This window comes from Thamnophis sirtalis, unplaced genomic scaffold, assembly GCF_051295495.1.
Source record: "Thamnophis sirtalis isolate CommonGarterSnake01/CBP01778 unplaced genomic scaffold, rThaSir2_p1.2 scaffold_2, whole genome shotgun sequence".
Classification (NCBI taxonomy): Eukaryota; Metazoa; Chordata; class Lepidosauria; order Squamata; family Natricidae; genus Thamnophis; species Thamnophis sirtalis.
This window is the reverse complement of record NW_028261382.1, coordinates 80,659,640-80,683,902: the sequence shown is the minus strand read 5'-3', so window position 1 is coordinate 80,683,902 and position 24,263 is coordinate 80,659,640. Positions and strand designations below refer to the sequence as shown.

The 24,263-nt window shown below is 36.4% G+C and overlaps 1 protein-coding gene across 1 annotated transcript; it reads right to left on the bottom strand.

Moving 5' to 3' along the window:
- Positions 1-252: 252 nt before the first annotated feature.
- On the bottom strand, positions 253-23,080 carry BNIP3L (BCL2 interacting protein 3 like). Its single transcript, XM_087706206.1, has 6 exons — positions 22,801-23,080; positions 10,736-10,922; positions 8,052-8,124; positions 6,950-7,053; positions 5,094-5,243; positions 253-3,251 (listed from the first exon to the last, which is right to left on the bottom strand). The coding sequence occupies exons 1-6, from the start codon at positions 22,883-22,885 to the stop codon at positions 3,203-3,205; spliced, it is 648 nt and encodes a 215-aa protein (XP_087562332.1). The 5' UTR covers positions 22,886-23,080; the 3' UTR covers positions 253-3,202.
- Between the last annotated feature and the right edge of the window lie 1,183 nt (positions 23,081-24,263).

The window sequence follows — 24,263 nt, the reverse complement described above, 5'->3', positions numbered from 1 at the left end:
ATGTATTTGCAGTTACATGGGACATTTAACAACCAACTTCAAGTCTTTACACATTTGTGGTATATATCTGTAACTGCACAGAATTCACATGTGATACAAAAACCTTAATAGTGTTCTTTAAAAAAAATACTTGGTATATCCGGTACATCTAAACATGATCCTTATGAAAACATTCTGGCAATGTGTCAGGGCAGCCACAGAAATCTATCATCTAAACATTGGGTAAAACACTGACAAAAAGCAACCACCAAATTCAGTTTTGTGACAGCTTTAATGGCACAAAATTTTATAGCTACACCTTATACATGTACTGTAAACTGTATATTATCATGTTACAAAGTGCTAACTAAAGATGAAGAATGCATAATCACTTTGGCTCATTTAACTCCAATAATTTCAGCAATAGGTCTTTTGTTGTTGTTGTTATTATTTTTTAAAGTGATTTCTTAGTTTTAGGATTTCATTTTTAAAAGTAGTAAATGGTTGAATTTGTTTGCTTTGTTTAGTGTTGCAGTTCAGCCTGCTGCTTTTTCTAATGTGCGAGCTTATGCATTTCTGCTTGATCCTATGTAAAAATATCGCATCCCATTTTTCATTTACTGTTTTCCCTCAAACTGTAAACAAGTATAAAGCTACTTAATAATGTTTAACTTAAACAAAGCATTACAACTGATATCTCTTTCAAATTTTAACAAACTGGTCCATTTTGTAATATAAAAAATTAGGATATTTCAAGCTTCTAATCAGTTAGTAATAAATACTGCTTTGGAACACTGCAGTGGCAACCAGCTCAATAGTAATCAGGTACATAAATGCCAATGACATTTTCCCATCAATTTTAATCTCACAGATGCCTAAATAATATTGAAGGTATTGATTCACAAGCATATAAGCCTTCTAGCTTATCAAATAGTATCCTGCAGATTAATCATAATGTATTTTAGACAGGACTGAATCCCCCCCCCACTTTTTAATAAAAATGGTCCAAATTTTATACATATGTCATGGTCCAATTATAACAAAATGCAATAAGATAACTGGTTTTGAAAAGTACTCTGGACTTCTATACTTGGTTTTTAATTGTTGCTTTAAACAATCTTTATTCTATTAAATCACCTCAAAATTATTCCAAAATCCACACAGGAAATAAATACATAGTTGCAAGTAATACAAGTGCTACTATTCAAAGCTGAAAGGGCAAAAAAACCCCAACCTCTCATGGGTTTTCAAAAATATGCATAACTTACTGGATGGAAGGGGGAGGGGAGAGAGAGAGAGAGAAAGATTGAGATTTCCAGTAAATTATAAAGAAACAAGGCTGAAACAAAGCTTTTTTAGGAATGGATATCATTAAAATCCTCTTCACTTCACACACTTCACTTATTTCAGTGGTACTAACTATTGTTCTTCCACTATTAAGTTTTCAGAGGTCTATCAACTCTTAAGATTTTGAATAAGCTTTATTGTCAGTCTAATAAAGTCGCAGAATCTACTGATTTCTGCCAGTTTTAAAACCAGCGATGCTTACCTCAATATGTAGCATTTGAAGCCTTCTTTAAATTAAGCTTACTTACTGATGGACATCCTCGATAGCTCCTGTTGCTTTCTTGGCAACAAATACTAACCTATCAGTAACCTCTTCCAGTTTTTATTGAGTCCCTAAGTCTAGTATGCAATCTTTGCATTGCTATGTGGTTTCCCCTCTAAATACTCATCAGACGCAACTTTGCTTACCTTCCAAGCCTAGGCCCAGTCATCTAGGTGCTATCTCCTGCTATGATTAACATGCAGAGCACATGCATGAGCAGGAAGAAAAAATCTCAGCAGGTACCACAAACACATATACATACACACATATAACAGCACCTGGATAACCTAGTCTGGCATCCAATACTAAATGGGCAAAGTCAGTACTTCTGTGTGGGGGAACCACAGTCGAATGATGAAGTCAAAAAACTTCTTTGGAAGAAGACAAGCTATTTCTATATTCGCCTAAGCAAACTATAGGAGTTTCTCCATGAAATACAGAGGAGAGCTCAATTTGAAGGAAAGCTTTCAAAATGACGCTATAAAGCTTAAACATTTAAAAAATCTATTTAGCAATATTGGTCTATATCAAATTTAAAAATCTGAATTAAGAGGAAAAGCATATCTGAAGCAAAACAATGTAAAATATTCCCATTAGTGAGATTTCTAAGTACTTACCCGAAATCTTTTATGCTATTTATGACTGTAACGAAGATTTGACACCAAAATCCTTAGGATTTCAGCAATTGCAAATGATTCAAACCATGAATATGGAAGAAGTGGAATTCAACCACAGAAGACAGCTCAAAATATTGTGATTTTTTTAAAAAAAATCAGAACTGCAAGACTGTTCCCAAGTAATATACAGGTATCTCTTTTTACACAGAATCTAAATACTTCAAAGATACTTCAAGTCAAACTACTCTGAAAGGAAGACTTCCATTAAGTAAACTGCTGAAGAATACTAGAAATTTCTTCGCATGCAAATAATGAAATAGTTTTTAAAAACCTAAATGTTGGCCAATGCTATTAGAAATAAATTCACTACTTCATGGAAATACAACCTAATGACAGATACTTGGTATTCAAACTTGCCGAGGAATCAAATTCTAATTCTTTTTTGATGTCTGTGAAGTTTTTTGCCTCCTGAAATTAAAAAAAAAATTAACCCAAGACAACTGCAAAATAAATTGCAGAGTGAAAATAAGCCTGCTAATTATTTTTGATTTATAAGCAGTTAATTATCAGTCTCTTTTAAAAATGGGAGTTGTCATACTGAAGATTTCATTTAAGCACTGGGCAGATTATTTGGTATTGTAATAAAGAGATGGCAGAGGCATCACTGATAATCATTATAATTTGCTGGTGGCATTTTTGCACTGAAAGAAGCCCTTGTGACATGTAGGCAACTGTAAACTCGGTTAGGCAACTCTGATGTGTCCTGCAGGATACGAAAGGTGGTCGGGAAAAGACAACTAGTGAAACACCTCCACAGGGTTCCAACACAATACTGAATTCCAAGAGTTAGTGGAACCGGGATATGTATAAAAAGGTGAAGGTTGGGGCGGGGGAGGAAGATCATGCTTAGAATTGTCTCAAGTTCCAATGGTACTAGTAGGACATTAATTCCTTCACAGATCATCACAAGATTTCCAGGATTTGTGCACTGCTTCTTTCAGTAAGTGCTAGCTGAAGGTGTGGTCAGTCGCTTTCCAATGTAGATACTGCAATGAAATGCAAAGCAAAGTACATTGGTACTTATATCTGCTTCCTGTCTCAAAGATATTTTCAGCTTACTTTATTCTTCCAAACTATGCTGCAATTCTAACATCCATCAAGAAAATAAAAATGTATTAAGGAAATATTGGTACTTCTTTGTACCATTTTTTTAATACAAAGCATGCAAACATGATGTGCAGCTAACATGCTTCATGAAGAAAATGATCATTAGCACCTGCAGTTGGCAAAGAAAGTAAAACGGTGCAACTCTATGGTTAATTTTGTGTACATGGGCAGGGAACTGAGTGGTGGTGGCATAATGTTTAGAATGCAGTACTGCAAGCTAATTCTGATGACTGCCAGTAGTTTGATTCTCACCGGCTCAAGGTTGACTCAGCCTTCCATCCTTCCAAGATTGGTAAAATGAGGATCCAAATTGTTGGGGATAATATGCTGACTCTGTAAACCACTTAGAGTGTGCTGTAAAGCACTATGAAGTGGTACATAAGCCTAAATGGTATTGCTATCTCTACTTCCATTTCTTTAATTAGAAGTAGTTGCCTGGTATCTGAAAAAGCACATGGTACTGTGCACACTTTTCTCCTGCATTCCTGAAGTATTCTTTGCTATTTATTTATATTAAATCTGGACAAATATAAAATATATTACATTATTTAGAGCACAGGAGTCAAACTTGCGGCATTATGTTGCCTCATGTGACATTTGTGATTTTTTTGTCCCAGTGCCGCGGGCTGCCAGTTTGACTCCCCTGCTCTAGAATATATAACCATTGACAGATTATTATTAATGTAACAGATCAATAGTAATTGTTTGCATGGAAATACTACAAGCTCCTTGGTATTGATATAGAAAATTAACTCCAGAGCTAAAATCATTATCTCTGGTTTTCTACATGGATCTAAATCAAAACATAACCAAGTAGATCCCACAAGTATTATTCCTCACTTACAATGTTCTCCTCCCTAGGCAAAAACTACATAAAGGCATTGTTGGGACCATTCAAATTAGTCTTTTAAGGTAAAGGGTAAGTAATTGTAACATTATCAGGAAACATGGAAATTACATATATAGCTTTTTAAAACTGACAACTGTTCCTTAACAAAGTGTAGGGATTGTGCTTGTTGTTTATCAATGATGGATACAAGAAGTCTAAAGTAACAAACACACTTATAATTGTTTCCACTGCTTATTCCTAAACTGGCTGCTTAATAAAAGCTCAAAGGAAAAACAAATCCCTCAAGATGGGATATTATATACATGGCAGCTAAGAAGAACTCGATGTATCTTCCACTCATTACGACCAAAAGGTCCCCAGTTTTTTTCATCAGGGTAACTCCAATTGTTATTAAGAAAAGCTTTCATGACATCTATAATGTACATCCATCCTTTAACCAAATACTTCTTGCAGTTTAGCTCTGGATTCTGTTGTTAAAGTAACACTTCCTATTTAACGTCCATTCTTACTAAGGAAGAACCTACTCACAGAGATCCAAAGAAACCCAGGAGGAGCTTTCGGAAAAGCAATAGCAGGAATTAATTTTCTCTCTATAGTAGAATGATGGGAAAATATTGTAGGGTTTTTCTTCCCACCATTCTGCAGCTGATTTTATAATGTCCCTCTCATTCCAGGCAGTCCTACACTAACTCTGCTATACAATATTGCTCTAGCCATGGATATGCTTATTTTCTTCTCTTTTCAAAAACACTGGCACTCTCACCAGCACTATTCTTGGAAGTTGCTGGGAACAATTCTGGAATTCAAAGCTTAAGAACCACTGAAAATAATCCTGTCATTCCGATCACTCAATGTATGTAGTCATACTTACCCTAGTCCCAAAGCCAAAACATGAGATATGAACAGAGACGGAATGAAAACCTTAAGAAATTCAGCTGAGAAAATGCCACCTTTTTTCATAGCTCCACTTTTTCTCATACTTAAAGACACTGCTCGTTTAGGATGTCTGAAGTGAAACTCCCTGAAAGAGCGGGGGGAGGGGAGAAGGATAGAATATATTGTATAGAATATATTGATACTTGAAAACAACAATAAAGCAAGAGTTAAGAACGGTAATGGAAAGCCCTCTTTCAGACATGAAAACATGGACTAATAGCTGAGAAATCTCTAACAGAATCATCCCAATTTTACATAACAGGAAATCTGCATGTCAAACTTTATTTGCATTTTGTTATAGATATTTCTTCAAATTTAAGAATCTTAAACCAGAACAGCATTCTTGTGTATCCAAGAAATATCAGATCAGTCTTAGCAGAAATAAGGAAATGAACAAATTCAAATTAGTGAGCCATGATTAAACTATTAAGTCTTGCTAAATTACTTCTTCGATATTTTCAAGCACGGAACAATTTTGCTTCCATGGTGAATATGTAATAAGATCAGACTATAGAGGGCCACAGGAGCAGAAACTGTTATGTTCTCATGCTGCTGGTGAACAAAGCACCCTTTTCACTCTTATAAAAATAGGCAATTTATATCAAGAGGAACTCCAGTTAGGTTTGATTCATTTCTAGAAAACAAACCCAGGGTATTTGTGTTAACAAGCAAGGCAACAAAAATAAGCAAATTGATGGTTAATCCCCAGGAACGCAGCAGTGAGTAACATTTTAATGGCTCTGCTGTAAAAGTAGTAAGACGACATTCAAAAATTACATCATGGAGGGGCATTTTCCTTTTTTCTGCTTTTATTAAGGTAGAGGTGATAAAGAACTGCTACATCTAAATTATGATCAACAGCTTTCGTGGATTTCTTGCCCCAAAATTGCAAAGCTAAAATTTGGCAGCTCCGTTGAAAGGGACCCAGAATGTGCAAAATACTTCCAAACAGCTGGTTTTGGGTGGTTCATTTGAAAGGTAATTTTTTGGACAGGTTGGTGGGATATCCTATACTAAAATATCAGTAAGGGTAGGATTGGATAGTAGACTATGCTGCTCTGGTAGGTCCTGAGGGGAGAGAAGGAAAGAGGGATCTACACACAGATGTATTGGCTACATGACCCGTAAAATCTCTTTGGGTTTGGCCAAAATATGGAATAGAAACATTCTGGGTTTTGTTTCTGTCAAACCTTGGTCAACCTGAAATGATTTAGCAGAAACCTATGGAACCACAGTGGTGTGATAGGAAAACACGTTTTTAATTTTGAGCATATTGTAACTAGGACTCTGAGGCTGATGCAAAGCCAGGGAAAGAGTAATTAGTGTTTTCATCCTTATTTCTATCTTTCTTATCTAGAAATACTATAAAAGGATGTTGTTTTCTTTGACTCCTATGAGTAGCTACTCTTCAACAGAAGCACTCTAATAAGGATGGATGGAAATTGTGATAGGATTTTTATATCCTTACAAACATGAAATTCAGAATCTGAGCTTACTTTTTAAAATTATTTTACAGGGTCTTAGGTGCTCTTTGAGCTTGGTTGTTTTCTTTCAGATATATCATTACCAAACTAGGTAACCTCATCCGTGCTACAAGGGAGTGGGGTTTGCTCTCATTTTATGGCTTGCCCAGTTAGTGTTGGTGGGAATGGTCTTGGTGGCTGTTTGATTGGGTTGTTGTTTACTCTTAGCTTACTGAAACTTATAATTAAAATAATTATTTTAATATTCTGTTGCAATCAACATTTCTTCTCAACAAAAGTATATTTATTACAAAGGATTTCAACTCACTTGGGAGGAATGTTTTCTGGTCTACTTGACCAATCTGATACCCAGTCAGCACTTTTCTTCAAAACGTCCACATCCTTTTCGCCTTCTACTGTTTCCTCTTCAGACTGAAAATACATAATGAATAAATTCTGTAACTCGTTTAGTTCAATTGTTCCTCTTGGTATTTCCTACAGAGCATTGATCAGGAGATAGGCAGACTATGCTGGCAATTCTGAGAATTTTATAAAAATTCCATTCAGGAACAACAACTAAAAGATTTCATTTTAACCAGTTTTATGCCATTTATAAGAAACCGTGCTTTGCTTATATAACCCACAGCATGCCTTTATCAAATGCATTCTTTTATTTCAAAAAGTAATTACCATAATACAAAGAATAAACATAAGCCATTAAGTTGGTCTGAAATGAAAAGACTTAAAATACAGCTGGGAAAATAACTTAGTTTGACAAAAACTGAACAAATAATCTGTTTGGTACATAGTTATCTAAAAGTAATGTATCTCTTTGCCCGGTCATCTTCTCTTTCTATATTTAATAATATTCTTATTGCTTTGACTTTTTTGATTCAGTTTACAATGGACCTAAACCTTACAGATCCTGAAATCCTAGATAGCAGTTAAGTGTAATTGTATTGATTTAAGTATCCATGAGATTAAACAAACATCTAAAAGTTGCAGGCAATTTACTACAGAACAACTTCTAAAAATATGACTTACAGTATTTATGAATGAGAGCAATATTCTTAATTAATATCCAAAAAGTTTGTTCAGGGTAATTTTAGTTACCCTGCCACAAAAATTAATATATTATCTTAAGCTGTCTTAAATAACCAGCTGCTGACTGATAATTTCTGGGAGGCACAAAGATACACAAGTATGTTATCAAGATTTCTTGCCATAACAATACAAGTTAAAATGCCTGTAAGAGCACAAAAACTTCATTTTAAATAAAGAGAGTACCTCTCCACTGGAAAAAAAAATACAGCAATCAGATCATTTATCAGGATTAGATAGTGAATAAAAACTCACTGCTAGAAGAGTTTTTAAATTGTGCTACCTTAATCCTTCACAAACAGGATTGTAGGTAAACAGAACGAAATTACCTGAGAACTATTGTCTTTACTTGTGTGCATTTCCACATCAAACATTATCTGTCCATCTTCTTGAGGAGAAGGACTGAAAAGAAAAGAAAGATATCATTGTTATTTTTCTATAGAATGTGATTACAAAGCATTGTTACGCTTGTTTTCATTTACATCTATTACAAAATATATATGCATTTAATGTTTTTCTATCCTATTAATATCTGACAGTTTTTAGTGGCTCAGATAATAAAATATCTGTGGTACTTTAAAACTGCAACTTAATCACTAAACCATAAAACCTTTAGATACAACAGGAATAAGATCAATACAATATAAATAAAAAGACAATACAGTATGTTGTATCATTAGAACTCTCTAAAGACTAGCTTCCTAAAGTTTCTTCCTGAAAGCTATCAAAGAAAGGGATAGCCTGATTTCTACACCCATAGGATATTCCTTTCCTTTCCTTTCCTTTCCTTTCCTTTCCTTTCCTTTCCTTTCCTTTCCTTTCCTGTCAGAAGTGAAGGACTACAAGGAATTTCTCAATAAGAGATCTAGTAGATTGGATCTATTCAAGTTGGGAGTAGGCAGTCCTGCAATTATCTGGTATCAAGCCAAAAAAGATTTCACAGATTTAAAACTCAAAACTTTAAATTGCACCTGGAAACCAGCTCATAGTTTGCAAGTAGCCTTTAAAGTACTGATAATTACCTTGCAAAATTCATTGTGCTTATCAAACTAAGTGATAATGAGAGCAAGAGTTATTGCAATCAGGTCCTTCTGCAGAGTTAAGACTGCAATTATTGCCCCATCTGAAGTTGAGCAAAAGTTCTCTTTGCCACAGCTTCTACCTGCTTGAGGAGGAAACATGAGTCCAGAAGGATCTCCAAATCAGACTTATTTCCTCACAGGTAGTTCTTGTCTATCGGGAGGAATACAGGTGTTAAGAGAGGCCCAATGAGAAAAGAGCATTCTTAATTCTTTTCTGAGGAAACAGGCAGGGCCAAAATTGAATAAATGCGCATGAAACTACTTTATAATTTTAATTGAGGAAAAAGCCAATATTGATATATCTGCAGTATAAAACAAATGATTGTACATTAATGTGTTAGTTATGGCTATGGTCGGCCTTCTCTAAATTAGAAAATTCAATTCAAACAGTTTTTTATCTGGTGCTTTCTCAGAGGACTGCAAAGATAGTTAAACATTTATGTTCAAAATTGATAACAGCATTAGCTGCTAAGACTGTCCTTGGCAAGTGGATCTGAAATAACTTAACTAGGCACATAGGAATACAGTAATTTCTGATCAGTAATTTATTGCAGAAAAGTTATGAAGAGGGATTTTTTCAGCAACTGCTGGATATTAAATGTGAGTTATATTTAAAATAATCAACATTCACTTTGCTTGAGACTTTTTCTTCCATCTACTCTATATAAAGCTATTCTTTTTGTGACAGGAAATTCATTTTTTGTTTGTTTGTTTTGATAATGGTTGATTTAGCATCAGATTGTTTACCCTATCTATTTGATAATTAACTTTCACATATATCTACTGGAAAACTTTCCTTGTCTCTGCTTATGTGCCTTTCCCTTGCTCCTTCCTTTATTAAGGAGTTCCTCTTTATAGGAGTTGAACTCCTCCTCTGTTGTTTTCTGGGAGGAAATACAGTCACACCCACCTCCACTAAATCATTGAGTATCTCATTCCTGAATGAGCTCTCTTCCTTGGTAAGCAACATACCAGCATCGGACTTAAATTGATGTTTAAGACATCTTTAATCTGATTAAGAGAATTAATCATCAGATGCATAAGAGATGAACGATTACTAGCAGGGCATGCTTCTATTTCTATAATGTAACTATATAAAAAAATACATTTTTATAATACTTAAAAAGCTAGTGTTGTGCTTTTAGTTTTATTATCTTTGTGACTTCTAATAATAAGTAGATAATTTCTTATGTAAAATAACCGCACAGAGAATTAGCATGAATTCCTAACACATGCAACTTCAGGCCACAAAGAACATTTCATTAAAAGAGGCTTCAAACTTTTAAGCAGTGAATATATCATCTTTAACAGAAGCAGTCAATTTGAGGGCACAGATGTAATATAACACATCACAGACCTAGTGTACTAATGAAGGACTGACTTTTTAATTCCATGGTATTAGTGCCTTGTTACGTTTATCACCACTTTAACAAAATACAATATAAACATAATGGATTCTTGTCCACATAATTATTTTTAGTAAAGAAACAGGTTTCTGCCCCAAACTATTCCATAAATAGTAAGTATCTAATGCAAAGGCTCTTCAAAAATAAACAGTAGATTTAAACAACTATTGATTATCCGGGGCAGTTACCCAACTGCAAAATATTTTTCCTTCAGAATTTCCTTCTAGCCTCCCTTATATAATACAAAAAACTTTAATAAAATTGAAAAAGCTCAAAGTCCACAAAAAGCAATTTACATATTTATATAGCAACTCTTTCTCTTTCTCTGTCTGTCTGTCTGTCTATCTATCTACATATATATACATATATAAAATGTATACACACACACACACAAAAAAAAACCTCTGACTTAATACGAGGCATAAGTCCAGCTAAAACTGCATTCTAAAAAATGAAATACTAGTGACAGTTCCAAAAAATAACTCATTCCAAAATATTTTTAAAATGTAAACAATAAATGCTTACCTGTCACAATGAGAACTACCCCTTGAACTGTTTTGTCCAGACTCATGTTGAGCATCAAGAAGTATCTTCTCCATATCTCCATTGTGGATGGAAGATGAAGAAGGAACATGTTCTAGACCCCCATTTTTTGCATTGCTGTTGTCATTGTCATTCCCGTTCCCATTCATCTGCAGTTCTACCCAGGAACCTATTGAATAGACAGATATCTCATCAGAAATTATAGGCCAAGTCCAAATACAGCATTTAACACTTACATGCAGAAATGTGCAGTCATATCAATTTTTGACAACTGGGAAAAAAAGAAAATAATGTTTTATTTATTCCCAACTATTTTGATCTATTCTTGTAAAGCGTATATGCAAACAACTTTCTATGTTTCTAATTAGTAATTTAGAAATAGTTTTTAAAAACAACGTATTATAGAAATTAGGCATTATTAAGAAAGTGTTTTAATTTTCTAAAGTAACTAGAATTGTTATTTCTGGAATTCTAGATAAGAAATCATGATAAGGATTAAAAAAATAACTGAAATTATCTCTCTATAGAAAATTCACAATTTGCGGACTTCCGGTTTGGGCGGGGGCCTGAGGGGGTTGTTGTTTTTAACAGCTCCGGATCCTTTTAACAGCTCCGGATCCTTGGCTGCGTTAAGCTATCTAAACAGTATCCATCAACTGTTTGACAGTTTGATTACCTCTTCTCCGGGCAAAGGAGAAGAAGGCGAGAGCTATGTGTGGGCAGTGCTCCATTTAACCCCCCAGAACATAAATCTGGGGTGGGAAGATGGAGCCGCCCGGTAACATACTAGATTCTCCGCATCAAGGACCTCTTCTGTCTTTTTTGCAGAACGAAGGTACATGTCCACCCTCAGCTCAAAGATTGATTTATTACTGATTTCAAAACAGGCAGAACTGATACTGGTGAACTTCTAATTGTATGTATAAGTCTTTAACTCCATTTTTAAAAGAATTCCTTTTGACAATTTACTTGCTAGAAATACAGAGAAAATGGCGCCGAACAGCTTTGTAGGAGGGGGTCAGGCTCTGAAGACATAGTTTTCTACGGAGCTCAGAACATTTAAAGATCAATAAAATAGAAGTGATTTATTACCAAGCTAAATAGTAATTTCTGGACAAGCGGCTTGCCTGGATTTAGTAACTGGGTGGAGAAGATTAAATCTGGAATGGCTTCTAAGCAGGAGAAACTTGCCCCCCCCCAATGTGTCAAAAAGCGCTGGTAATTCTCTGGCTCCTAAGTCTAAATTACAGTCACTACTTCCCCCCCCCCCAAAAAAAAACTCTTCCTACCTGTGCAGGGGACCCTTTGACCAGAGAAATACTGCAAAAAGAACTAAGCGTGGCCTTAGCCGAGGCTTTAAAAAATCATGCAGCTGCAATGGAAATTAAAATAAAGGAGGAGATATCTGCTGCTCATAAAGAATTGTCAGAAGAGCTTATGGACTCGGTTCAGACTTGGAACCAGCAAATTAGAGACGATATTCTTGAGGCTTTTAAGTACCTATCTGGTTATGTCCGTGGAATTGAAGATAGATCGGAAGATCTTAATGATTCTAATATTAATTTGGTAACGAAAATGGATGTGGTTCAACAAAAGGTTGGTGATGCAGAAAATGAAATTATAATGTTGCAGTATAGACAGATGGAATTTGCCTTAAGGATAAGAGGCCTCAATGAGAAAAATCAAGAAAATTTGAAGCAGATTTTCTCAAAAGCCTTTGATCAATTGATGGGAAGGTCAGGAGGGAATTTTGACTGACAAATTGACAAGATATATCGTGTTAATTCCTGGCTCACCAGACAAAAGCAACTCCCAAGAGATATTGTGGTGTACTTTGCTACGAGAGATATGAGGAATTTGATATTGCAAGAGTCTTACAAAACCAAGCTTCAAATTGGGGGTCAGGAGATGACTGTTTTGAAGGAAATACCACCTAAAATGTTGAGATCGAGGAAAGACTATGCCTTCTTAGTTGATGAGCTCAAAAATCGTCAGCTACAGTTCAGATGGGAGGCCCCAGCCGGACTTGCAGATACCTATCAGGGGCAAAGATATCGTCTCAACTCAGTATGGAAGGCTCGAGATTTTTACAATAATATACTGAAGGCTGGACATCCCCCCCTCCCCGGACCTAGAGAAAGAGAACAAGAAGGACAGGATAGACAGCAAGTTACTCAAGGACCACCAAGGCTGGACCAACTTCCTCTCTCAGAACTAGAAGGGGCGAAGGAGCAAAGACAAACCCACGTGATTACCAGGCGAATGGAACAAGAGTTAGAAAAGCAACAAGCTTTACAACAAACACATGCTACCGTCCAAGAATTCACAGGTTGTAGGTCAGAAGCAGTGCGTGGAGCCAAGCCGAAAGCCCACTTACAGGATTTCCAGATGGCTCTTAAAAAGCTTCAGGGAGCTAAAGATGACAACTAAGTTCTTAACCTGGAACGTCAACGGTTTAAACTCCCCACAGAAAAGGAAGAAAATAAATCATTATCTGAAACAATTTAAGAATGATATAATTTGCTTGCAAGAGACTCATATTAGATCAACTGATCAGAAATATTTGATTAATACAAGACTTGGACAACACTTTGTAGCTTCTGCTCCTGAGAAGAAAAATGGTATAGTTATTTACTTAAGAAAGGACATGAAAGCCGAATTAATTGAAGCAGACTCTCAAGGAAGATATATTGCAATAGAACTGGTATTAGAAGGGAAAAAATACTTCTAATGGGAATATATGCTCCCTATCAACAAGATAAATTTTATAAAATGCTCCATACAAAGTTAGTACATTGGGACTATAGATCTTGCATATTATTGGGTGACTGGAATGGTGTTATGGATACCAAGAAAGACAAGAAGGGTCTTCGGCAAAATATCCAAATGTGAGGGAAATTACCCAAGCCCTTTTTTGATATGATGGATGATTTCGAGCTGAGAGACATCTGGCGAGAAAGGAACCTAGAAGAACATGACTTTACATTTTTTTCCGATAGACATCAATCCTTTTCTAGGATTGACTTTATACTAATAACCAATGATTTGCTTTCTAGGTAAAGAAGACAAAGATATGTTCCAGAGCTTTATCAGATCATAATCTGGTTTGGATGGAGTTGGAATTTGGGGCGCAAGCAAGAAGGACTTGGAGATTGAATGAAAACTTATTTAGATATGAGAAAAATATTAATGAATATAAAAATTGTTAAGAGAATATTTTGTTTTTAATATGAATTAAAAACATGAATATGTACATCTATGGAAATGGTTTGGGATGCAAGTAAAATGTATATGCGAGGAGTTCTAATAAATTTAAATAAGTTACATAGACGTAAACAAGGGGAAAAGAATCGAACTAGAGGAAGAAATCAAGAAGAGAGAATAAGAGTTAATATTAAAACCAGGAGATAAGAAATTTAAAGAAGCAATTACTTTATTAAGAGAGCAATTTAATATGCTGATGTTAGACCAGGTGGCCACTAATTTGTTATACGCAAAACATAACACTTTTTGTACACCAATAAATCTGGTTGATGGCTAGCATATTTGATTAGGAAGAAGCAGAAATCTCGCAATATATCGAAATTACATTATAAAGGGAAGGAAGTGTATCAACAGGATGAGATTCAAAAGGTTTTTTGTGAATTTTTCACAGGACTGTACATGAATGACAAAATACAAGGTTTAGATATAGATAGATACCTGGATAAAGAAAAAATGCCCATAGTTAAAGACGAGCAGAGGGAGAGACTGAATAAACCAATAACTTTGGGGGAAATTCTCCAGATAATTAAACAGCTAAAGGTAGGGAAAGCACCGGGTACAAACGGGCTGACATCGGCTTATTACAAAAATTTATAATTAGAAATGGTAGAACCTTTTAAGGAACTATTTAATAAGATCCAAATGGAAGGGAAGGTACCCCCACCTTGGAAAACAGCCTTTATATCCCTGATACCAAAAGAGGATCAAGATCTTACTCAACCAAAAAATTACAGACCTATATCATTACTCAATGTAGATGATAAAATTTTTACTAAAATACTAGCGAATAGGTTAATGTTGGTTATTCAGTAATTGATTCATAATGATCAAACAGGTTTTATACAAGGGAGACAAATGAGAAGTAATGTAAGACAAATTGTTAATATACTGGAATATTTGGGAAAGAATAACCAAATCCCTGCTACACTTATATTTCTAGATGCCGAGAAAGCCTTTGATCGAGTGAATTGGCAATTTTTATTGAAAATAATGCAAAAAATGCAAATAGGAGAGCATTTTTTACAACCAATTAAAGCAATATATCAGGAACAAACAGCTCAAATCATAGTCAATGGAAGCTTAACAGATCCATTTAAAATTGAGGAAGGTACAAGGCAGGGTTGTCCTCTATCCCCATTACTGTTTATTATAACTCTGGAATTATTGTTGAACAAAATACGGGGATCAGATGATTTACAGGGAATCAAGATTAGGCATCAAGAATATAGAGTATGCGCTTTCACGGATGATTTGATTATAACATTAACCCAACCACAGGAATCTAGTAAGGTTTTAATGAGTATGATTAATCAATATGGCCAAGTGTCCGGATTTAAAATAAATTTAGGGAAAACAAAGATGCTAGTTAAAAATATGAATACTAAACAAAGGGAAGAATTAGAAGGAATGACAGGGTATGAAATAGTTAAAAGGGTTAAATATTTAGGAGTCTATATCTCAACCTCAAATGGGAAACTATATAAGTATAATTATGAGCCACTATGGCGCAGCATACAGACAGAGATGAAAAATTGGGAAAAATTACAATTATCTTTGATGGGAAGAATAGCAGCAATGAAAATGAATGTTTTACCTAAATTTTTATTTCTTTTTCAAATGATACCAATACTTAAAAAAGATGCAAATTTGCCAGAATGGCAGAAGGGCATTAATAAATTTGTATGGGCAGGGAAGAAGTCAAGAATTAAACTAAAAATAATGCAAGATGTGCGTGAGAGAGGAGGTCTGAAATTACCAAATTTAAAACTATATTATGAGGCAGTAGTTTTATCACTAATTAGTGATTGGATTAATTTAACAGATGATAGAATACTTAATATTGAAGGGCATGATTTGGTATATGGTTGGCATGCTTATTTGCTATATGACAAAAAAGTAGACAAGAACTTTAAAAGTCATATTTTAAGGAATGCTCTACTGCGGGTCTGGAAAAAATATCAATATAAACTAAAGGATAAGATACCTATGTGGGCAATTCCTAGACAAGCAATAGAAAACATAAATATAGTACAAAAACAAGATGTAATTACATACAGCTTCTTACCTTAGAAAGAGGTGTATTACAATTAAAACCCTTGAATGTACTAAAAGAGGAAAAGGCAATTCAAACATGGTTTCAGTATGGGCAGTTACAGGCCAGATGGAAAAAAGATCAAAAAATTGGTTTTATGCAAGACGAGGATAATTTATTAAAACATATTAGAGATCAGAGTCCAATGCATATAAAGAGACTATATAATGTATTAATAGAAATGGATTCGGAAACAGAATTAGTTAAAGACTGTATGATAAAATGGGCACAAAATTTTGAAGAACCAATAATGTTGGATACATGGGAAAAGATTTGGGTAAGAAATGTAAAATTTACACAAGCCCAAAATTTGAGAGAAAACTTTTATAAGATGTTTTATAGATGGCATTTAGATCCTAAAAAACTGGCCTCTATGTATCCAAATTTACAACCTAAATGCTGGAGATGTGATTGCGCTGATGCTACATACTATCATATATGGTGGACTTGTAAAAAGGTTAAAGCATTTTGGATAAAAATATGGTGGATTATGCAAAATGTTCTTAAAAAAGGATAAAGTTTACCCCTCAGTTATTTTTGTTAGGTATAATTACTGATTGTACAGTTATAGAGACTAACTTGATTTTGCATTTAATAACTGCAGCAAGACTTTTGGTGGCGCAATACTGGAAGAAGGAAGATTTACCTACTATTCAAGAATGGACATTAAAAATAACAAACCTAGCAGAGATGGCTAAAATATCAGCATATCTCAAGGACCATTCAAATGAGAGATATAAACTGGAGTGGAGAAGATGGATTGACTATACTCAAAATAAATATGGGACTAAGAAATTCCAGATACCTTATGACTGAGGCAACAAGGAATGACATAATCTGTTTAGAGTTAGCCTAACAAAGAGGAGTTAAAGCTCAAATGATAGAGGATATTAATTTTTTTTACTTTTAAGTTTACTTTAGAATATTTTTGTTAAAGATTTATACCCTGTATTGGTTCTGGGAAATTGGGGGAGGGCAGGTTGGGAGGGGTGGGGTTTGGGTGGGGAGGGGAGGGGGAGGGAAGTAAGCATTTGTAAAAGTTTTTTTTAAAATTTTCAATTAAAAAAAAAGAAAATTCACAATTTGCAATAAAAAGCACACACATTGAAAATACACGATTAACCATTGTCCTCACATCTAGCACCTGGATACTGGAAGTGATCATTCCTAGGTTTAAGAAACTCAGTAAAGCTGCTCTGGCTAATTACCCCATAAGCCTCTTGAGCATAATTAATCTATATGCCAAGAAATTATGTATGCAACTTCAGGCTGGCTGGTACAGAATATTCTGTCCAAGGAGCAATAGGCTTTAGAACAGGAACGTTTAAGTCTTACAACATATGGGTGAAAGATACTTAAGTAAACCTACCACTTTATGTTGCACTTGGATTTTGAGAGTACCTTTGATTCCATCTGAAGAGAAAATCTTGTGAGGTAAATTTTATGTCTCCAACTATGCCTACTACTAATTTAGAAGCCACAGAAGATATACACAGGCCTGCAAGTAAGATGGACCCTTTGGGGCATCTTACAGATAGTAAGTAACTTGACCCGGATTTGGCAGAGCTTTTTAATTAGCTGCTCTCCTTTTCTACCTCTAGTTTACAGACTTGTAAGAACTGGACTCTCATCTCTCTAGTGGCTAGCAAAGGTTCAGTGACTTTATAGAGATGATCTTATCAAAGATACCAGTTGCTCTCAGAAAAACATTACGGAATCTAATTTAACACTGTAATCTTCTGATTATACAGCACAAAGGCCTATTTTTCTTCCTCCAAAACTCTGGATCAAAAAATTGGAACATCCAAGGGAATATCACTGAGCAAATATACTTCAGATCCCAATGGGCTCCAAATGCCATCCTTCAGCTGGAGGCTAATTTACTTTATTAGATTTTTTAAAGGAAATTCTGCCTTTATTCTTTTATAAGTAACTCAAGGCAACAAACATGCAGAACACTCCTTCCTCCTACTTCCCCCACAACAATAACCCTGTGAGGTGGATTGGTCTGAGAAAATATGACTAGCTCAAAGTCACCCAGCCAGTTTTTCATGCAGAAAGCAGGACTAGAACTCATACTCTCTTGGTTTCTAGCACAGCATCAGTACACCAAACTGGCTCTCTACTAAAGGTAGAGAGATTCATGCTTGGGTGACAATTTTTAATTTTTGGTTAAAACTGAACTTTTATCTAATAGACCTGATTACTGTAATAATCTCTGACAAATTCCATTTAGGCTAGAAGCAGATCCCATTAGTTAAATTGCAGTGTGTGCCATGATTCTTTTTAAAAAATGTAACCTGCCCAAGAATGGCAAAATCAACTGAATTCAGCTTCTAATAGTTTTGCTCCGGAATTTAGGACTCAAACAGCATTTCCAACCAAACATCATTTCACTTTGAAATTGCTTAAATATTACACAATATTGTACCAGGCTTGATTGAATGTTTTTCCATTTGCTCTGTTGGAAAGCTTCCCTATGAGAACATACTTGCCCTTTTGGCTCAGGAGTAGTAAATTCAAGCATTTTATATTATACTGCAAACATTTTAAGGGTCTATACCAGGAATGTCACATCCCTGGTATAGAACTCACATCATCACGACAGCATCATGTGATATATCACGACTCCCCCCCCCTTTGCTAAACCAGGCATGGGCATGGCCAGCACGTGACAGATCTGGCCTGTGGGCTGCAGGTTTGACAGCCCTGGTCTACACAGTAAATGTATTAAGACTACTAGCAAGCTTTCCTGGCCAGATGTATATATTCTGCCTTTTCTTGCCACATTTGTTAAGTGAATCATTGCAATTCTTGAATTAGTAACACAGTTCTTAAATGAATCTAGTTTCCCCACTGACTTTGCTTGTCAGGAGGTCACAAAAAGGGATTGCATGACTCTGGGACACTGTAACCGTCATAAATGTCCGTTGTCAAGCATTCAAATGTAAATCACATGACCATGCGGATGTTACAAGAGTTATAAGTGTGAAAAATGGTTATGTCACTTTTTTAGTGTCTTAACTTTGAACAATCACTAAATGAACTGCTGTAAGTCAAGGAATACAAATCTGTCATGGCAAATCTGTGTCCATGCTTGGATAGAATTCTTTTATTGTATATATGATCTTATTAACTGAAAATGGAATTTAACTGTTACTAATAATCATTAGACAGGCAGACAAGTCAAAAGCCGATGCGACGTTTTTAAAGGAAAAGAGTCAAGTTCTAGTCCATCCTCAACCTTGGAAGTTCAATGACTTTGAGCCAACCCTCTTTCAACCTAACCTCTCTAAATAGTTATTATTGTGGAGGAAAGGGAGAAAGGTATAGCAGTATTATGTATGATGTTTTAAACCTATAAACAGAATCCATATTATAAATGTAACAAAATAAAATGATAAATCAACTGCAAAATCAAATCATTTGGCATCAACTTGCTTTAAAATGCATTAAAAATAATCCAATAATTATAGCAAAATCCCAAAACTTAAAACAGTACATTTGAAATTAAAAGAATTTTAATTATTAAGAAAATTAAACTAAGACTCCTTTGAAATAAAAATCTATTTTTTATTATATTTATTACCCCTAGTTTTCTTCATTTCAACAACAGAATTTAGGTGAAGAAATTATGTCACTACTACTAAGCAATTGGCAGTCAAAAAATCCCACCCATCTTTTACAAATTACTTTTTAAAAAATCTACATGTAAATCCAAGCATACTATGTCTTCTGCCCACTCCTGTTCCTCTGTGTGCAGCTATTTTATATCACATCTACAATTCCACAGTAAATTCATAACTGTTTGATATTTATATAACTATTTAGCCGCATGGTTTATTGTCATGTGGATATTATTTGCTTCTATGCTTGGAGGTTATATACATAAAATATTCTAACAAGGAGGTAATGTAGCAATAACTTGATGAAATAACAGAGGCATTTTAATACGGTTTACCTCTCTGTAAATATACACATTCCCTCTCTTTATGTGTCTATAGTCTAATCATATGACTGAAGTTAAAGTATCTCCTAGCAGTCCTGTCCTGTTTTATAATTATTTAATAATGTTTGTAACTTGCCCTATTCCTAGCAGATTTTGGACAGTTTACAACAAAGTAAAAGCAATTAAAAAATGGAAACACAACATTAAAGTATCAGCAATAAAAGAACAATGGGTACCCATAAAATTTTCACACAATGCACCACCTGGGCTCTTGACCGAGGTGGTGCAGTGGTTAAGGTGCAGTACTGCAGACCACTTCAGCTGACTGTTATCTGCAGTTCAGCGGTTCAAATCTCACCGGCTCAAGGTTGACTCAGCCTTCCATCCTTCCGAGATGGGTGAAATGAGGACTCAGATTGTGGGGGCAATTTGCTGACTCAATTTGCTAAAAATCTGTAAACCACTTAGAGAGGGCTGAAAGCCCTATGAAGCGGTATATAAGTCTAATAAATAAATAAATAAATAAATAAGAAATATTTACACCAGGTTCAAATATTTCCTAAAAATGCAACTGAAAATAACATCTGATTGTGGCATAATATCAATGCAATAAATTAATGCAATTGTATTAATTATACTAATTTACCCCCTCCCACCAAAAAATCCAAACAAAAGGGTTTTTTTTGTGCAAGAGTTCAAAATAAATTAACAAAACATTAACAATAACAAAACATTAAACACAAATCATAGAATCCTGGTTAAAGACCAAAAACTCATACAACAAAAACATTATATACAGTACTTATCCAAAAGATACATAGTAAAACTCAAAGCTATCTCCCAGAAGTTGAACTAAAATTTACAATAGAGGACCTGACTGACCTGGATACAAGAAAATAATACTATATACACAGGATTTGGCAGCTAAATAAATACATTCTGAACACTCCAGTTTCCACCCTGGCCATCATCTCTAGCTCCTTTTCTAAGGTCACTAGCAAACAAATTACTCCACTGAAGCATCCCTTCACAATTCACTCATTCCATAACTTATAGAGGTATTTACCCCTCACAATTGTTTGTGAAATCCTTTTTACAACCCAGCAACCAAAGCCCATTTATGCAAGTTTTCCTTCAACAAAATGTTGAAAAGGGTTCTAAAAACTGGATTCAAACTCTCAGTTCCTTCTATCCTGAAAAAAAGTATCACTAATTTGTACTTCTTTTACAAAGCTCCATTCCATTCTGCCTTATAATACCCGGAGGCCAGTCACATGCCATCACCTCACCTCATCAACTCTGTCCATAAACCTCCCACTGTTAAAAGGAATGACTCTCCTTTTGGATGACTGTTCCACAGCAATCATACATATTTCTCTCCTTTTTAACCTGGCAGCAATCTACCAGACAAGGACAGCCACTTTTCAACCTGAGTAGTAAACTTAATCCAGTGCAATAACTATATTCCCTGTGGCATATTGGGTGGGGGGAGGAGTGAGGAGGAAAAACAAGTTTCTTCAAGCATCAGCACTAAAAGACAAATACCATGACATAACAAACATCAGAAAAGTAGATTCATCATTATTCTGAATACGAAGAATAAAAACAGTACAGAACAAAACACTTAAGACCATTCCGTACACACTTTTATCCTAATGCCTTTAAAAGTTTCAGAGTTATTTTTCAGTTATTTTTAAATGGGCAGTATATCATCCTTGATAGCTGTCAGGGAGGAAAAAAGGACTGACTTTTTAAAGCTAAGAAAATAAAATGGGTAATAAACTTTAAATCTTGAAAGCGAATGCTGAGATGCCATCAGGAGACAATGTTGGCGGAACATGCCAAAGGTGCTTTTTTCCCAAAAGGCAACTGAACTTTTTCTTTGTCTTCTTTGAAAACGTTTCTATTCTATTCTATTCTAATAGAATACTATTCTGTTTTAATGGAATACTATTCTGTTCTAATGAAATACTATTCTGTTCTGTTCTATTCTGATGGGTGGTAAAATATCCCTATTAACTTCCAGAGACTGGAGATTCCAGGTTGAGGAAAATACCTTCTCAGCCGCTCTTCTCATTTCAATGGGGCTACTTCCCATCGAAGGGCAGCTCATCCCCTTCCTATTCATCTCCTTCTGCCCTCCCTCCCATTTTTGAACCAGGGGCCTGAAAGGCTCAGGAAAAAAGCAGAGAAGACCCAGACTCCCATCCCCAGCTGACTCAAAATCAGGCCGATGCTCTAAGCCGATCACCCTCGCTTAGCTCAACCGACCTCTGAGGGCTGTTGTGTAGGGATGAAACGGAGGGAGAGGAAGGCAATGTGCCCCATCTGAGGCTGCCCAAAGAATGATGTTCAAAACAGTTTAATAATATCAACCGCCCTCATTTCCCCCACCAACTCCCAGGCTGACGCGAAGGTATTATGGGAGTTATAGTCCAAAGCTCCAGAAGACTCCAGGTTGGGAAAGTTGAACCATCCGCTCAGGTGTCCCTTCGCCCCCCCCTCGCCCCCCTCCGCCTGCCACCCACCCTTTCTCTCATTGGTCCACAGGCGTTCGTGCGGCCAGGGGACCAGCCAATCCCTGCCAAGCAACGGCCCCTTGGTGTATGGGGGGCTAGTCGCCACTTGAGGGGGGGGACCCACTTCTTCTCGCGGGGGAGCGGGGAAGGTTGAGGAGGGGAGGATGAGAGGAGAGATGAGGAGAGCCGCCGCAGCCGCCCGCCCCGCCCACAGCCCACTCACTGTTGAGGCCTGGCTCGGTGGGCGTCCCCTCGGGCGGCAGGTTGTTGTTATTGTTGTGGTGAGACAAGTCCTGAGGGGACGACATGGCGGCGAACCGGGGTGACGGCGAGCGCGGAGCTTGTCCGTCCGAGGCAGCTTGTGGAGGAGCGGAGGCAGCTCCCGAGGACAAGACCGGCAGCGGTGGCGGCGGCGATAACAGCAGCACAGCTGGGATCGCGAGTGGCTATCTGTACGCTCCCCGACGCCAGCCCCAGCGACCCCGCCTCCGCCGAGCTTTTGCGCACGCGCCGTGGAAGCCTGGCGCCTAGCCGGGGCAGAGGCCCCGCCCACCCACGCAGATGGAGCCTTTCCTCCCTGACGCTCCTCACGTAGGCCATTCGGAGCCAGAGAGGGCGGTGTAGTCTTTCCCAGGCGGGAATGCGCATGCTTATCCTCGATCCTCGCACGCAGCTTTCCTCAACACCCCCTCCGTCTGGTGGTCTATTTTTTTCTTTTGCTACGCATGCGCCGAACTGGGGAAAGTATAGCTTGGGATTCGTATTGAAATCGGGGTGCAGCAACTTGGGATGGTTTAAAAAGCTAAGTAGGGTGGTGCCTGGCTCTAACTTGGATAGGGGACCACTAGGAAATCCATGATTGTAACCAAACGGGGATCTGGAAAATGTGCAGAAGTGGTAACGGATACGAACTGTTTTACAAGTGCTACAAATAATTACCTAGAAAATAACAAGATATCCAGGAAGGTTGTCCTCCCCTCCTTTCTTTGTTAAAAACAAAGAGGGAACTGATCCTCTAAAGATAAAAACTGATGCACAAAATATATTTTCGGCTTTCTCGACTTTGATAGTATTTCTTGAAATTTCATAAATATCAGGAACTGCACACTTCAACATTACTTAGAACAGAGGGAGAGGAAGAAGTGTACATACTTTAAATTTTTCTTGAAGCTTAGGGACAGACTGTTACGGCATGCGTCCATCAATTTAGTGTTAAGAGTTCCTCCCCATCCAGATCCAGCCTAAAAATCTTTATCAAGAAATGGAAAATTAAGTATTGTGCATGCTTAAAATGCAGAGTAAAAATCAAAACTGGAAAGAATAGCCATTCAGGATCAAACCAAGATCGATCTTAATCAAGTACAATTCTGGAAATAGAACTCTACACATCTTAAAGCTGCCAAGGTTGAGACATCTTGTTTCTCCTTGCCAATTGTTTTTCACAATCAGATTGACATGATGCATTCCTTTTTCCCTTCCATAGTCCCCTCTACAATTGGCATCTGGGGGTAAAACTTTTTTTCAATAGTAAGAGTACTTGATAGCACAGCTTTCCTCGATTCTCCCTTGAAAGCTATGCAGTGGTCAACAGCATTATGCCTCACGATAAAAGAACTCCATAAGCAATTCCAAGCTGCCTGAAGTATTTGTTGTCTCCCTTGTAACTTTTCCAGCTAATTGGAAGAA

Excerpts from the sequence above, each read along its gene's own strand:
- BNIP3L (XM_087706206.1), bottom strand. The coding sequence starts at position 22,885 with ATGTCGTCCCCTCAGGACTTGTCTCACCACAACAATAACAACAACCTG. Across the intron at positions 8,125-10,735 it reads GGTAGTTCTCATTGTGACAG|TCCTTCTCCTCAAGAAGATG; the intron begins GTAAGCATTTAT and ends TTTTCTTTTCAG. Across the intron at positions 5,244-6,949 it reads CCAGAAAACATTCCTCCCAA|GGAGTTTCACTTCAGACATC; the intron begins GTGAGTTGAAAT and ends CCGCTCTTTCAG.